The 15,460-nt window shown below is 39.1% G+C and overlaps 1 protein-coding gene across 1 annotated transcript in view; it reads right to left on the reverse strand.

Moving 5' to 3' along the window:
* kcnh1b (potassium voltage-gated channel, subfamily H (eag-related), member 1b) overlaps window positions 1–15,460 on the reverse strand; it is a 62,507-nt gene that overhangs the window by 7,085 nt on the left and 39,962 nt on the right. The window contains exons 8-10 of the mRNA XM_016569643.1: window positions 14,369–14,568; window positions 13,796–14,048; window positions 3,875–4,071 (exon numbers count right to left, since the gene is read on the reverse strand). Coding sequence (XP_016425129.1) covers window positions 3,875–4,071; window positions 13,796–14,048; window positions 14,369–14,568 — 650 coding nt within the window. The remainder of the gene's footprint in view (window positions 1–3,874; window positions 4,072–13,795; window positions 14,049–14,368; window positions 14,569–15,460) is intronic.

Raw genomic sequence — 15,460 nt, forward strand, 5'->3', positions numbered from 1 at the left:
ACAGAGAGCCGGGGAGGGGGGGAGTGAAGGGTGGGGGTGGGTTGATGATGAAGATACTTCTGTATCAGTTTTCTATTTTCTGTTCTTCTAAGGTCAGTTTGACTTTGTGATACATTAATTCAGCTCCTGACCCTACATGGTCATTTTCTGACTGTTACAAAATTAAACGGCTTGCTTTGATCACGGCTATCTAATCTTTGCCTCTTTTTCTCTCTTCATTCTGCGCTCACACAGAGAGCAGATCCACGCTTAAGATTTGAGCATTAGTTCAATAAGCTGGATCTGATTAGGCTGTACCTGGATAATACAGCCAGATACAAAGAGATTATGCCACAATCTCACCTGAACAAATAAGGCCATTACTCTGATGATAGCCATGCAATCACTGAAACATGCGCGCACACAGAGGCTGTGATTGCTTCAGCCCCCAAACCGTTTCATATGCTGCGTGAACCAAGACTTTAGATTTCATAAATCACACCTATAATGTCAGACTAGACCAAAGAGAGCAAGCAGTCATTCTTTATTCTTCCATGCTATTGGCTCACCACTGATTTATCATCCGATCAATAAAATACCATCAGTTTAATTCAGGAATGAATTTGAGCAAACCTCAAAAAATAAAACCTGCAAATATGATTGACCAGTATATATGTATAAAAATGTTTGGTATATCAGCTGAAAAAAAAAAATTTTGAAAGTGATTCCAACAATATCTTCTGTGTCTTTTGTCATTGTATTTCTTGTGAACTTCATTATTCTCATAGAATTAGAAGGATTATTGAAACTTTTTCGTTATAGTATCATCCTTGTTGTGAACAGGCCTTTACAGACAAACAGCTAGATAGATCATATTCTATTCTATTCTATTCTATTCTATTCTATACTGAACTTCCCCACAGTTTATTGATTTGTGTATCCATACCTTTAACATATGCAATATGCAATATGAAGCCAAGATGTTTTGCTACTATTTTTTTAATTCATATTTTGAAGCTTTTTTTATTTTAATATTTTTCATTTTAATTTTAGTTTAATTGTTAGTGATTTTGTTATGTGCTTTTTTATTTTATTGTTTTTAATACTATTTAGGTTTAATTTATTTTTATTTTAGTTTTTATTAATTCCTAGTTCGCACTCCTAATTTAAATGTATTTGTAAATATTCAATTAATGTTTGTTTTTAATCTAATGTTTTATTTTTTTTATCAATTAACAAAATTGTTTTTATTAGTTTTAGTTTTAGTTAACCATAATAACCCTGCCAAAAAAATAAGTCATGCAGGAGGTTGAGTAAATGATGACTTTCTTTTTTTTTTTTGTGAACTATCCCTTTAAAACACATTTGAAGAGACGAACATGAAAGCACAGTCAGAACAGCAGTGCATTTAGTATTCAGAGAAGCTCACTGTCCCTACAGCCGCCACATGAGTAATGGAGTGCTATAGGGATTGTGTCTGCGAGAGGGTATAGATCTTCCAGCTCAGTTGGCTTCATAATCACTTCACTGTAAAAAGTGCTTAGACAGAGAAACGAGACGTGAATTTAAACAAAGTGGTGTGCAGCCTGGCTCCAGCCCCGCCTCCACATCGACGCAATGTAGCTGACAAACTCTGAGACAAAAGCAGATGAAATTGAACAGCGTTCACCCACACCAGCTATAATATTAATGAAAAGCTGTCAAAATCATTCTTGGAAGAGCAGCGGTAAATGAACGACTCCTCAACAGCAGAAGGAAGGTCAAAGATTTGACAGCCAAGAGGAAAACATAACAAAAAAAAAAAAAGAATGAAAAGTCACAAAGCTCATTCAAATAAGTTAAAATAAAGAGGTTAGATATTTTTTACAGTTTAGTTTGACTATGGCAGCTAAAGTAGGGGCTTTCACACATATGTACAGCCTTTATGGAAAATTACCGTCTTTTTTTGGAAACATCAACACTTTAAATAGCTACATCCAAAAATGCATTGTGAAATTTGACAAAGAGCAAACTTTGCAACTGTTAAAAAAAGTACAGTGCCTTGCAAAAGTATTCATACCTCTTCATTTTTTGCATGTTATGTTGCTGCCTTATGTGAAACTGCTTATGTTAAGCTTATGTTAATCTACACTCCATACACCATAATGACAAAGCCAAAAACAGGTTTGGAACAACTTTGCAAATTTATTAGAAATAAAAAAAACTGAAATGATTACATTGCATAAGTATTCATACCTATTTCTGGGACACTTGCACTAGCTCAGGAGCATTCATATCGCTTGTAGATGTTACTACACTTCAAGTGACGTTAAAATGTTGGGTTGAATGGGTATGATTTGGAAAGGCACACACTAAAAGGTTTAACAGCTGAAATGCATATCAGAGCAAAAACCAAGCCCTGAGGTCAAAAGAACTGCCTGTAGAGCTCAGAGACAGGATTGCATCAAGCCACACATCTGGGGAATAATTCAGAAAAAAAATCTTCTGCATTGAAGGTTCACAGGAGCATGTAGACTCGATTCTCCTTAATGGAAGAAGTTTGGAAACACTAGGACTCTTCCTAGAGCTGGCCTTCTGGCCAAACTGAGCAATCAGTGGAGAAGGGTCTTGGCTAGACTGGTGACCAAAAAGCTGATGGACACTCTAGTTGAGCTCCATGATCATATGTGAAGAAACTTACAGAAGGACAAACATCAAACACTCCACCAATCTGGGCTTTATAGTGGTGTGGCCAGACTCAATCATCTCCTCAGTGAAAACACATGAAGACCCACTTGGAATTTGCAGAAAACCACCTAAAGAAACAAGATTCTCTGGTCTGATGAACCTCAGTATCAAACATCACGCATGGAGGAAAGCAGGCATTGCTCATCGCTTGCAGAGTAGCATCCCAGAGTAAAGTGTGCTGGTAGCAGCCTCATGCTGAGGGGCTGTTTTTCAGCGGCAGGGACTGAGAGACTCGTCAGAGTAGAAGGAAAGCTCAACACAGCAAAATATAGAGATAGCCTTAATGAACACCAAGTCCAGAGCATTCAGAACCTCGGACTGGGCAGAAGGTTCACCTTCCAACATGACAATGTCTTTTTTTGTTTTTATACATTTGCAAAGTTGTCACACATCTGTTTGCTTGGTTTTTTTTTGTCATTATGGTGTATAGAGTATAAATTGATGTGGAAAAACGTAATTTGAAGCAGTTTAACGTAAGGCAGCAACATAAACTGTGAAAAAATGAAGGGGTATGAATACTTTTGCAAGGCACTGTATGCGCAATATAATATTATTGAATTCTATATGTATTACATCCACCATGTTGGCTTTGTCATGTGACCTACGTTGTCAGTTACGTCCTTTCATTTTGATTCAGAACCCGTCTCCCGTAGCCTCATGGGATAGTAAAGTGTCCACTGGATGCTTACTTCAGAATCAGCCAAAGAAGTAGGTCATCCAGGTACTTTTCGCTTACGGTTTTATGGAAGCTATGAATTACGACACATTCCACATACTGCTCAAAACTGGCAATTTGAACAGATAGTGAAATTAAAGCTTCTCCTCATCAGGGTTGAAGAAAATGGTGCAGCGATTAAAGGTAATTTCCTTAAAGGTCATGACTGACATACCAATATTTGGTGCTGATGTATGAATTGCATCTTAATGGCTGTAAGAAAAGTCAATCAATGTTATGGTAATTTACCAAGTTTAGTGTGTGAAAGCAGCTAGTGACTCCAGTGACTGGAATGTGATAGACTACCATGGTGTCAAGACATAGAGGCCACTATATAATGAGTTAGTCAGTTAATGCATTCATCAGGGTTAAACCAGGGTGAAAATGTGCAGAACTTGGCCAAACATTTGGAATTTGGGGGTTTGAGCTTTTTTTATTTAAGTGGGTACCCACCCTTTTCCTCAGGTTGTAGGTTAGCACCAGGTTCCGTGAGAAATGTCCGGCGAAGGCTGTGTAGAACTCCAGAACCTTCTGTAAGGCGTCCCGTTTGATGATGTGAAGATCGCAGTAGGTCAGCGCACGGACGTTTGCACAAGCCTGAGCTAAATTCACCTCTTTCCAGAACACATCGCCGAACACATCTCCCTTTCCTGAGAGAGAAAAAAGAGAGGGGGACATTGAAGAATGAATTCCATTAGGCTTTCTAATACCTTCAGGGAAATATCCTGGATTCGTGCATAGGTGCAAATTTTTATGGATCACAGGAAGCTCAATATGCACTTCAGAATGAAACTGCTCAGGTTGAGAATATCATTTCAGGAGAATATTATATAAGTTTATGCATGTAAATAAGACTGAAGCCTAGTGTAATGTGACCCAGAGAGGGCAAATGTTTAACACTGACACAAATGGCTTTGACTTAATACAACACAGCAAAAGTGCAGTCAAATTTACCATTGATAGGCGAATTTTCATGGGCGAAATCCAGCTATTTCAAAAGCAATCCAAGTTTTGAGTGAGGGCAAAATGTTTCCTTCGGTTCGAGTTGGTCAGACAAATTTGCAGTTTTGACAAACAGAAAGCTGCTTGGTTTGAAAGGATCTTCTTTGTGAGCTATGCTCCATACATCACTACACTAATAACAATAGACAAGGGACCTTTTTTTGCACATGAAATTTCACAGAAATGCCGCTAATGTACACTTATAATCTACTATTGTAATGTACAGTAATCGAGTGTAATTTACACTCATAGCAACCGGTGCAACATCGTGTCACCTATAGATCATACCAAAATTGAAATTCTGTCATCATTTACTCAGCTTCATGTCATTCCAAAGCTGTATGCCTTTTTTCTTTTGTTGAAAATAAATAAATAAATATATATAAATATATTTATCTTGAAGAGTGCTTTTGTCCATCGATGGGCTCCAATGTTATTTGGTTCCTACGGAGCCAATGCAAACGCTTGATGTGGCTTTTTAATGTTTGGCCATAAATCCACGTTAAGCGTTTTCTTTATAGCGGTTTTCTATGGGGGAGAAAACGCTTAACATGCAAATTAGCACATTAGGTTCATAATCTGGGCTATTCTGCTTGTCTGTAAATACTATATGCTTTAATAATAAGGTGTGTTCTGAACTTGGTCCTCCAATGTCAGTGCTTTAGTATATTAAGCCACATTACACGAAACACGTTTTTCATGTAAAGCGTTTTAGAATGTCCCAAAATGGTGCCTTGAACTAAGCACTGGCCATGTTTTTTTATACTTGAGTACAAGTTCAAAATAAAACTCTATGAACCACTCCATTATGGATTTACAGAGCTGATTGGACCACTGCAATCTGTAAAGTAAACAGGAAGTGTTTGTCTGAACTCAACAGGTGTTGAGAGAGAACTAAAATATCTTAGCGAGAGAACACAAATATCTTTGCATTCCGTAGGTTCCCAACGCTCTTCTTCAAAACATATTCGTCTGTGTTTTGCTGAGGAAAGAAATGCAAAAAAGTTTTGGATCAACATCAGGCTGGGTAAATGATGACAGATATTTTTGGGTGAACTGTCCCTTTAATCAAATGTGCTATGCTTCACTTGAGCAATGGTAAAATTAGTGAATTTCACTGCTTATTTTACATGGATATAATAACTGTATGGGATATTTAAAAAATAGTGAAATCTTAATGTTACAACTGCATATACATATAGTTAGAAAGAAGATCAATAAAATGAGTAGGCCAGACACAAGATAAATCCCAAACTGACAGATTCACTGTTTATAATGGAACAAATCTGGTTTTGTTATGTCACATTTCTTGTGTACATTTTCACCAATTTTACACTTTAAAATGGTCTGTGTGATGACGTAATATATTATTGACAGATATTAATGAACATTGATATCAGTTTTTCTGAACAAAAAGAGGGTTTTCATCTGCTTTGATATCTTATGAAACCTTATTAAACAGGGTTATAGAGCTATACCAACACCTCATTTGGGTCAGTCGGACCATATATCCCTGTTTATGATACCAGCTTATATTCCCCTCAGGAAAAGAGAACCCCCCACCTCTAAAACTATTAAAATATGGCCTGTTGGTACCACATCACAGCTACAAGACTGTTTTGACAACACAGACTGGAGTATCTTTGAATACCAGGACCTGGAGGAGTACACTACATCTGTACTCAGCTACATCAAGCACTGTATGGACACTGTCACCACCAACAAATGCATTCGGGGGTATGCCAACCAAAAATCCTGGATGACAAGTGAGGTCAAGACCTTACCGAGGGAGAGAAACACCGCCTTCAGATCTGGAGACAGGGAACTCTACAGTACAGCCAGGGCGAACCTGAAAAGGGGTATCAGACGGGCTAAGCTGGATTATAAAAATTCTTCTATAGCAACAACTCGAGGCAGGTGTGGCTGGGGGTCCGAAACATCACCAACCACAAAACCAGACCCAATGGCAAATGGCTGTGAATGGCGACGCTGCAATGAGTTGAGTTGCTTTTTTGCCCGCTTCGAACAAAAAGTGCCAGAAGCAATTACATCACACCTACAAGTTAACACCAGTTACATTTTTTCGGTGACGGAGCATGACGTGAGGCAAGTGCTAAGGTCAGTAAACCCCAGGAAAGCAGCAGGACCTGACGGCGTCACTGGGAAGGTGCTTAAAGACTGTGCTCACCAGCTTACAGAGGTTTTTACTAGAATATTCAACCGGTCCTTAGCACAGGCCTCGGTCCCATCCTGCCTGAAATCCTCAACCATCATCCCTGTCCCAAAAAAAAAGACCACCATTAACAGTTTAAATGACTACCGGCCAGTGGCTTTAACTCCAGTCATCATGAAGTGTCTGGAGAAACTGGTCAGAAGTCACATCATTCAAGGACTTTCACCTAGATTCGACCCTCACCAGTTTGCATACATGTAACGGAGGCCAGCGAGTAGGTGCTGTGCAAGGTAAAACCTCACTCCCCTGATCTCAAGAGACGCACTAGCGACTGACGCTAGTGGCTGCAGCCATTTAGCCTCCTTGTTAGTGCGTCCGCCTCCCATGCCGGAGACCCGGGTTTGAGACCCACTCAGAGCGAGAACAAGGTGTGGCGGAGCGGACCCGGGAGAGAGAGGGGTTACATTGGTGCCGTGACCCAGATGGGAGTGAGGTTTGGGGGGTGAGTGTAACGGAGGCCAGTGTGTCCATCGATGGGCTCCAATGTTATTTGGTTCCTACGGAGCCAATGCAAACGCTTGATGTGGCTTTTTAATGTTTGGCCATAAATCCACGTTAAGCGTTTTCTTTATAGCGGTTTTCTATGGGGGAGAAAACGCTTAACATGCAAATTAGCACATTAGGTTCATAATCTGGGCTATTCTGCTTGTCTGTAAATACTATATGTTTTAATAATAAGGTGTGTTCTGAACTTGGTCCTCCAATGTCAGTGCTTTAGTATATTAAGCCACATTACACGAAACACGTTTTTCATGTAAAGCGTTTTAGAATGTCCCAAAATGGTGCCTTGAACTAAGCACTGGCCATGTTTTTTTATACTTGAGTACAAGTTCAAAATAAAACTCTATGAACCACTCCATTATGGATTTACAGAGCTGATTGGACCACTGCAATCTGTAAAGTAAACAGGAAGTGTTTGTCTGAACTCAACAGGTGTTGAGAGAGAACTAAAATATCTTAGCGAGAGAACACAAATATCTTTGCATTCCGTAGGTTCCCAACGCTCTTCTTCAAAACATATTCGTCTGTGTTTTGCTGAGAAAAGAAATGCAAAAAAGTTTTGGATCAACATCAGGCTGGGTAAATGATGACAGATATTTTTGGGTGAACTGTCCCTTTAATCAAATGTGCTATGCTTCACTTGAGCAATGGTAAAATTAGTGAATTTCACTGCTTATTTTACATGGATATAATAACTGTATGGGATATTTAAAAAATAGTGAAATCTTAATGTTACAACTGCATATACATATAGTTAGAAAGAAGATCAATAAAATGAGTAGGCCAGACACAAGATAAATCCCAAACTGACAGATTCACTGTTTATAATGGAACAAATCTGGTTTTGTTATGTCACATTTCTTGTGTACATTTTCACCAATTTTACACTTTAAAATGGTCTGTGTGATGACGTAATATATTATTGACAGATATTAATGAACATTGATATCAGTTTTTCTGAACAAAAAGAGGGTTTTCATCTGCTTTGATATCTTATGAAACCTTATTAAACAGGGTTATAGAGCTATACCAACACCTCATTTGGGTCAGTCGGACCATATATCCCTGTTTATGATACCAGCTTATATTCCCCTCAGGAAAAGAGAACCCCCCACCTCTAAAACTATTAAAATATGGCCTGTTGGTACCACATCACAGCTACAAGACTGTTTTGACAACACAGACTGGAGTATCTTTGAATACCAGGACCTGGAGGAGTACACTACATCTGTACTCAGCTACATCAAGCACTGTATGGACACTGTCACCACCAACAAATGCATTCGGGGGTATGCCAACCAAAAATCCTGGATGACAAGTGAGGTCAAGACCTTACCGAGGGAGAGAAACACCGCCTTCAGATCTGGAGACAGGGAACTCTACAGTACAGCCAGGGCGAACCTGAAAAGGGGTATCAGACGGGCTAAGCTGGATTATAAAAATTCTTCTATAGCAACAACTCGAGGCAGGTGTGGCTGGGGGTCCGAAACATCACCAACCACAAAACCAGACCCAATGGCAAATGGCTGTGAATGGCGACGCTGCAATGAGTTGAGTTGCTTTTTTGCCCGCTTCGAACAAAAAGTGCCAGAAGCAATTACATCACACCTACAAGTTAACACCAGTTACATTTTTTCGGTGACGGAGCATGACGTGAGGCAAGTGCTAAGGTCAGTAAACCCCAGGAAAGCAGCAGGACCTGACGGCGTCACTGGGAAGGTGCTTAAAGACTGTGCTCACCAGCTTACAGAGGTTTTTACTAGAATATTCAACCGGTCCTTAGCACAGGCCTCGGTCCCATCCTGCCTGAAATCCTCAACCATCATCCCTGTCCCAAAAAAAAAGACCACCATTAACAGTTTAAATGACTACCGGCCAGTGGCTTTAACTCCAGTCATCATGAAGTGTCTGGAGAAACTGGTCAGAAGTCACATCATTCAAGGACTTTCACCTAGATTCGACCCTCACCAGTTTGCATACATGTAACGGAGGCCAGCGAGTAGGTGCTGTGCAAGGTAAAACCTCACTCCCCTGATCTCAAGAGACGCACTAGCGACTGACGCTAGTGGCTGCAGCCATTTAGCCTCCTTGTTAGTGCGTCCGCCTCCCATGCCGGAGACCCGGGTTTGAGACCCACTCAGAGCGAGAACAAGGTGTGGCGGAGCGGACCCGGGAGAGAGAGGGGTTACATTGGTGCCGTGACCCAGATGGGAGTGAGGTTTGGGGGGTGAGTGTAACGGAGGCCAGCGAGTAGGTGCTGTGCAAGGTAAAACCTCACTCCCCTGATCTCCAGAGACGCACTAGAGGCGACTGACGCTAGTGGCTGCAGCCATTTAGCCTCCTTGTTAGTGCGTCCGCCTCCCATGCCGGAGACCCACTCGGAGCGAGAACGAGGTGTGGCGGAGAGGACCCGGGAGAGAGAGGGGTTACATACAGAGAAAATAGATCTACTGAGGATGCTATAGCCTGTGCCCTCCATACAGCTTCAACCCATCTGGAACAGAAGGACAGTTACGCCAGGCTTCTTTTCATTGATTTTAGCTCGGCGTTTAATACGATTATTCCAGACAGACTGGTAACTAAATTAAACAGTCTTGGTCTTCCATACTCCACTTGCCTCTGGATTAAGGATTTCCGTCCACAGAGAGTTAAAGTAGGGCCTCACCTTTCTCCAGCACTCAGTCTTAACACCGGCTCCCCACAGGGATGTGTGTTGAGTCCCCTATTGTATACTCTATACACATATGACTGCACCCCCACCCACCTAAGTAACTCCATCGTGAAGTTCGCGGACGACACGACCGTGGTCGGGCTCATCAAAGGGGGAGATGAGTCTGTGTACAGGGACGAGGTGGAAAAACTGTCACCATGGTGCAGCGGTAACAACTTGGTTCTAAATACCATAAAAACAAAAGGAAATAATTGTGGACTTTAGGAGGAATAGATCTGATCCTCAGCCCATATATATTAATGGGGACTGTGTAGAAAGGGTCTCTAACTTCAAATTTCTGGGCCTGCACTTGGATGATGACCTAACCTGGAAAACAAACACCGCTACACTGATCAAGAAGGCACAGCAACGACTTTATTTTCTAAGGGTCCTGAAAAACAACGCTCTAGATAAAGAACTGCTGGTGTCCTTCTATAGAAGTTCGGTTGAAAGTGTATTGACGTACTGCATTCCTGCTGCATTCCAAGCTGCACTGCCCTGGAAAAGACAGCGCTTCAGAGGATTGTTAATACAGCACAGAAGATCATTGGCTGTGAGCTCCCCTCATTAGAGGAGCTGTACAAGACCCGCTGCCTTAGAAAGGCTTGCAGCATTTTAAAAGACACATTCCATCCAGCACATCATCTGTTTGAACTATTACACAGAGGTCGGCGGTAGAGGACAATAAAAGCTAAAACAAACAGACTGAAAAACAACACATACCCCAGGGCTGTTGAAATACTAAATGAACACTAGATGGAATATTGCACAAAAAAGACATTTACATTCAGTCTCAATCTGAACTCTGCAATTGGATATGCAAATATTGCTGCTTAAAGTATATATATATATTATTCTTTTTATGTGCGTGTATGTGTGTATATGTGTATGTGTGTGTATGTGTATGTTTGCTTACATATATACACATATTGGTCTTTTATTTATTAATTTATTTAATTTATTTTAGTGGTTGTTTTAACTGTAAACCTTATTTTTGCACTGAAATAGGATTGCACATAATTTCGTTGTACTTTATGTATAATGACAATAAAGATTCTGATTCTTATTACGAAGATGTCACATGTATATATGGCTGCTGGTATGGTGTGTTGAACTGTTGTGTGCTGAACCAATTCAGCTGAACCACTGAAATGCACAACAAAAGAGATGTGTATTGTTCAAATGTCATTTTTTAAAATGTACTATTCCAAAACTGGATGGCTTCTTGACAAGACTTCCAATGTGTTTTCATGTAAAATTCACATTCCTTTAATAGAACAATTCACACTAGGCTTCACGCTAGAGCAGATCTCTCCACGGATGACTCTGCTCTGTTTCTAACCCTGCCATGACAGATTTACACCTCCAGTAAAATGACACACTCTGCTAGAGACCTGCTGCCTTGCACGGGCTGCAATGCAAATATTTATCTCAGCTTAATACTTGACCGCCACTGGACACCAGATCTGTTTCTGCTGTGTCTGTTGAGAGGGCAAATCCAGAGAGGTTCTCATGGCACTATAAGCTTATTAGTGCTGTTTGGTAAGGCAAGCATCATTATTACTATTTCTCATGCTTAATGTTATTTAATCATCTTAACACATTCACCTTTTGCCTTACCCGGGTCAGTTTTGACCCAGAGGAATATGAGCTTATAAAACAGTGATAACTCAGTACTTTTCAGCTAAATCCATAGTAGCACTTTATTTTACAGTCCTGTTCCACATGTGCATACTATGTTCATATTATAATAATTGCAATAACTGGGCATTCTAACCCTGAACCTACCCCTAAACCTAACCTTAACCCATGTAGTTACCTTGTACTACCAGTACTTTCTTGTGTAAGTACACTGTATGTACACCTACTGTAAAATAAAGTGTAACCAAAAAATCTGCTATTTTTAGTACGGTGATGAAATTCTGGAAATGGTTTAAGACTGTCAAAATACACATCACACGTTTATGACCTTACATGAATATGCACATGCAAGGAAATTATAAACAGGAAAACAAAACATGTAACTGACATAACGAATACTTAACAAACTATTTCAAATGCCCAAGGTGGTGTAGAGCAAAAGTTCAAAGACCAAAGAGCTGTGAAAAAGTATAGAGGTTTGAAAAATAAGTATTTCATTAATAAAATAGAGGTAAATGTAATAATATGGTAATTACACAGTAATTACATGCAAAATTGGAAATTCACTTTTTAATAAGTTATTGGTCAAATACAATATGGATTTGGTTGCACTTTATTTTACAGTATGTGTACTTACAGTGTACTTACCTAAGAAAGTAATGGTAATAACTACATGTGGTAAGGGTTAGGTTTAGGGGTAGGTTCAGGGTTAGTACCTAGATATTACCCAGTCTTCGTAATTGTTATAATAAGTACATAGTATGCACACACGGACTGTAAAAAAATAAGTGCTACCGATTTTTATTTTTCAGTATAACTTCTCGCCAAAACTGACCCAATGCAATAGGAGGGTTAAACATGTTCCTAACCCCAAGTATTAACCCTTCTGCATGGCTTGAATGATTCTTCAAATCGTGCCTTAATATTGAGGTGAGGTGTGCTATTACTTAACACACTGCCAAAAAAGGAACATATAGCCAGACTTCGGAGCAAGTATTACTAATACTAGTAAAACTACTGTCACAATTCTCGGGAGGCAAGGAGCGAGGAACGAGGAAACACGGAGATACTTCAATTCACAGTCTTTAATGATCACACGGGGAACGTAGGAGACACAGGAACACATGGAATGACGTTCGAGGACCGACAAACACTAACTGAAAGGACTGGGGCTTTTAAACACTGGGTGATTGGGAAAACACAGGTGCAAGGAATGACTAATTAAAGGGAACACAGCACACCTGGGGAGGGAAAACACAACACAAAGAGTCCAGGGGCGTGACAACTACCTATATCAATATCAATATCAATATTATTACCTATATCAATATCGATATTATTACCTACACTGTAAAAAAAAATCTTAATTTTACAGAAAATAACTGTGATTTTTTTTCAGGTTGTTTTCTTTTATTTTGAATTGCAGTCAAAACTCTGTAAAATTATCTCTGAATTAACTACTTGGCTGTTATTTTAAGTATTATGACATTAATGACAAATTACAGTAATTCAAATTTTTTATGCAGAAAAACTACTGTATTTTTATACAGTATGTTTTCTGTTTTCTTAAATTACAAACAAATGTATTTAAAATTACAAAAATAATCTGTAATTAATACAATAACAAAACCATTAGATGATAAAATGGTCAAATGACTGGTAGCAACAGCTGCCAAACAAAAACCATAAAATTAAAGTAAAATCTCCTTATTTAAATAAGCTGAAAACACTTTTATTTTACAGGTATTTCCTGATTTTTTTATGATCAAACACCTTCACTGAATTTTTTTTTATATTAAACTATACATAAATGCATGGTGCTGTTTTTTTTCTTCTAATTGTTTAAGCAACTTTATTAATTATATATGGTTTATAAACATTATTTTAAACATTATGCACTTTTTTTCAAAGATAGTCGTGTTATTTTATTACGCTTTGAAGAAACGTGCATAATATTTTGCTCGATGTGCCCTCTTGTGGCCTCAGGAGAGAAGCCAAAAGCTTTTTTTCCCCCTAACTGAAATTATGCCTTTTAAATTAAAATATAATTCGAATTTTGATAATATTTAAGCAGAAAATTCGAATTTAGTTTTTCAGTCATTTTGACAGCCCTACTGCATTATCAAATGTTCTGAAGACATTTGTTGTACTTTTATTTAAGAGTAGGGGGAAATGTAAACAGACCAGCAGCAACTGACTGCCTGACTAAATTGTCATAATAATTATATTTTCATGATGTGCTCTAGTCAAGTAGTAGACCTCAGAGCAGTGGTAGAAATACACTCACCCAGAATAGCAACGACTTCATCGTCCTGGATGACCTCCAAAGACCCTGACACCACGAAGCAGAGGCTGTCCACGCTTTCGCCCGCGTGGTAGATGAGGTCTCCCGGGGCGCAGTGGATGGTTTGAAACTCCATGGCAAGCGCTCTCAAACAGCCATCGCTGGCTAGTCGGAAAGCTGGGTGCTCTTTGAACACCTTCCTGTTGAGATGAACGCAGATGTCTGCTCGCATGTCTTTGGGGCAAATGTGCAACACCTGCAGAGCAATTTTAAAAACAATCAAATACACATATTATGCTTTGTGATCTCACATGATCTAAAGCTTATTAGCATCATGCTAAAGCAAAAACTGGAGGTTCTCCAAGCCTTTCACTATTAATTTATGAGATTTTGAGAAAGCTTACGTAACACGTAAGTTAGGCTGTGATCTTAAACATTAGAGGGTCATTATTCACAAATGCAACGGATGTTATGGCAAAGACAGAACAAATGACCTTTACAATGAATGAATGAAGAAGATGATGAAGATGGAGATCTTCAGTCTGCGAGACTGCAAGTGCACTCTGTTCCACAAACCTTATCTGTGTCGATTCCTCTGGACATGGACCATGTAGAGACGATATAGTCCATGACCCTCTCGCTGAGGCCCTTAGGAACCTGGTAGAGCTTCAGGAAGTCTCTCACACTGTTTAACATCTCGTGGTAGCGGTTGGTGTTGGCGTACATTTGCTGGAAGATGGTGGTTACGTTACCAAAGATGGTGGCATAAAGGAGAGCTAAAAGAAAGAAACACAAAACCTATTGAGCATATCCTACACGTTAGCATACTTTTAAAAAGAACACTTATTACTGAAATACTGTAAATACATTAAGAATATACTTAAGTGTGAACTGAATGTAATTTAACTGAATGTAAATTGCAATTAACCCTCTGCTATTGTTTTGGTCATTTTAGACTGGAAATTTTACAAATCGCTACTTTATCAGAATAGTACGAAACCCGTTGACTTTTATGGCAGCCACTAAGTGACCAAAAAAAATATAAAAAAATCATAGACTTGTTTCGAAAAATCGAAATGGTCATAAAAAAAATAGTCACACGTGTTATTCGCGGTCAAAAATGCATCCATTGGAAAAAAAATCCATTGGAAATGAATGGGAAATACGCAAAAATACGAAAATACAGAGATTTTTTTTGTGTGTACAATCTACAAATCATTCACGATGCAGAAAAAAGTGCACAAAAATGAAGGGGTGACACTATAAAATATCATGAGTGCAAAACAGACACACTCCCCCCCACCCCCCACAGACACATATATACAGTACACAGTAAAATCCTGTGTTAAATTAACACTGCTCGGAGCATATATGGTCCCACTCTAAAAGAGTGTTAAAGTAACACTGAAGCAGTGTTAAAGTTAATGAGATAATTATGTTATTAATTAAGTGCTGATTGATCATTAGCAATGAACACTGGCTGTTAACAAGCAGAATCACTGAAGAAACGAGAAATACAAGAACTACAACTGACTTCAGCCACAGACTTAGATGAAATCAACTGAAATAAAAGAAGACATTAAATCCCTCAAGATCTCAGCAGAAGATGATTAATCATCTCCACAAACAGCATCACCAGCTTCACACATTACTAACCAGTTAGACTTT

Source organism: Sinocyclocheilus rhinocerous, unplaced genomic scaffold (assembly GCF_001515625.1).
Source record: "Sinocyclocheilus rhinocerous isolate Xijiao unplaced genomic scaffold, SAMN03320098_v1.1 scaffold1523, whole genome shotgun sequence".
Taxonomy (NCBI): Eukaryota; Metazoa; Chordata; class Actinopteri; order Cypriniformes; family Cyprinidae; genus Sinocyclocheilus; species Sinocyclocheilus rhinocerous.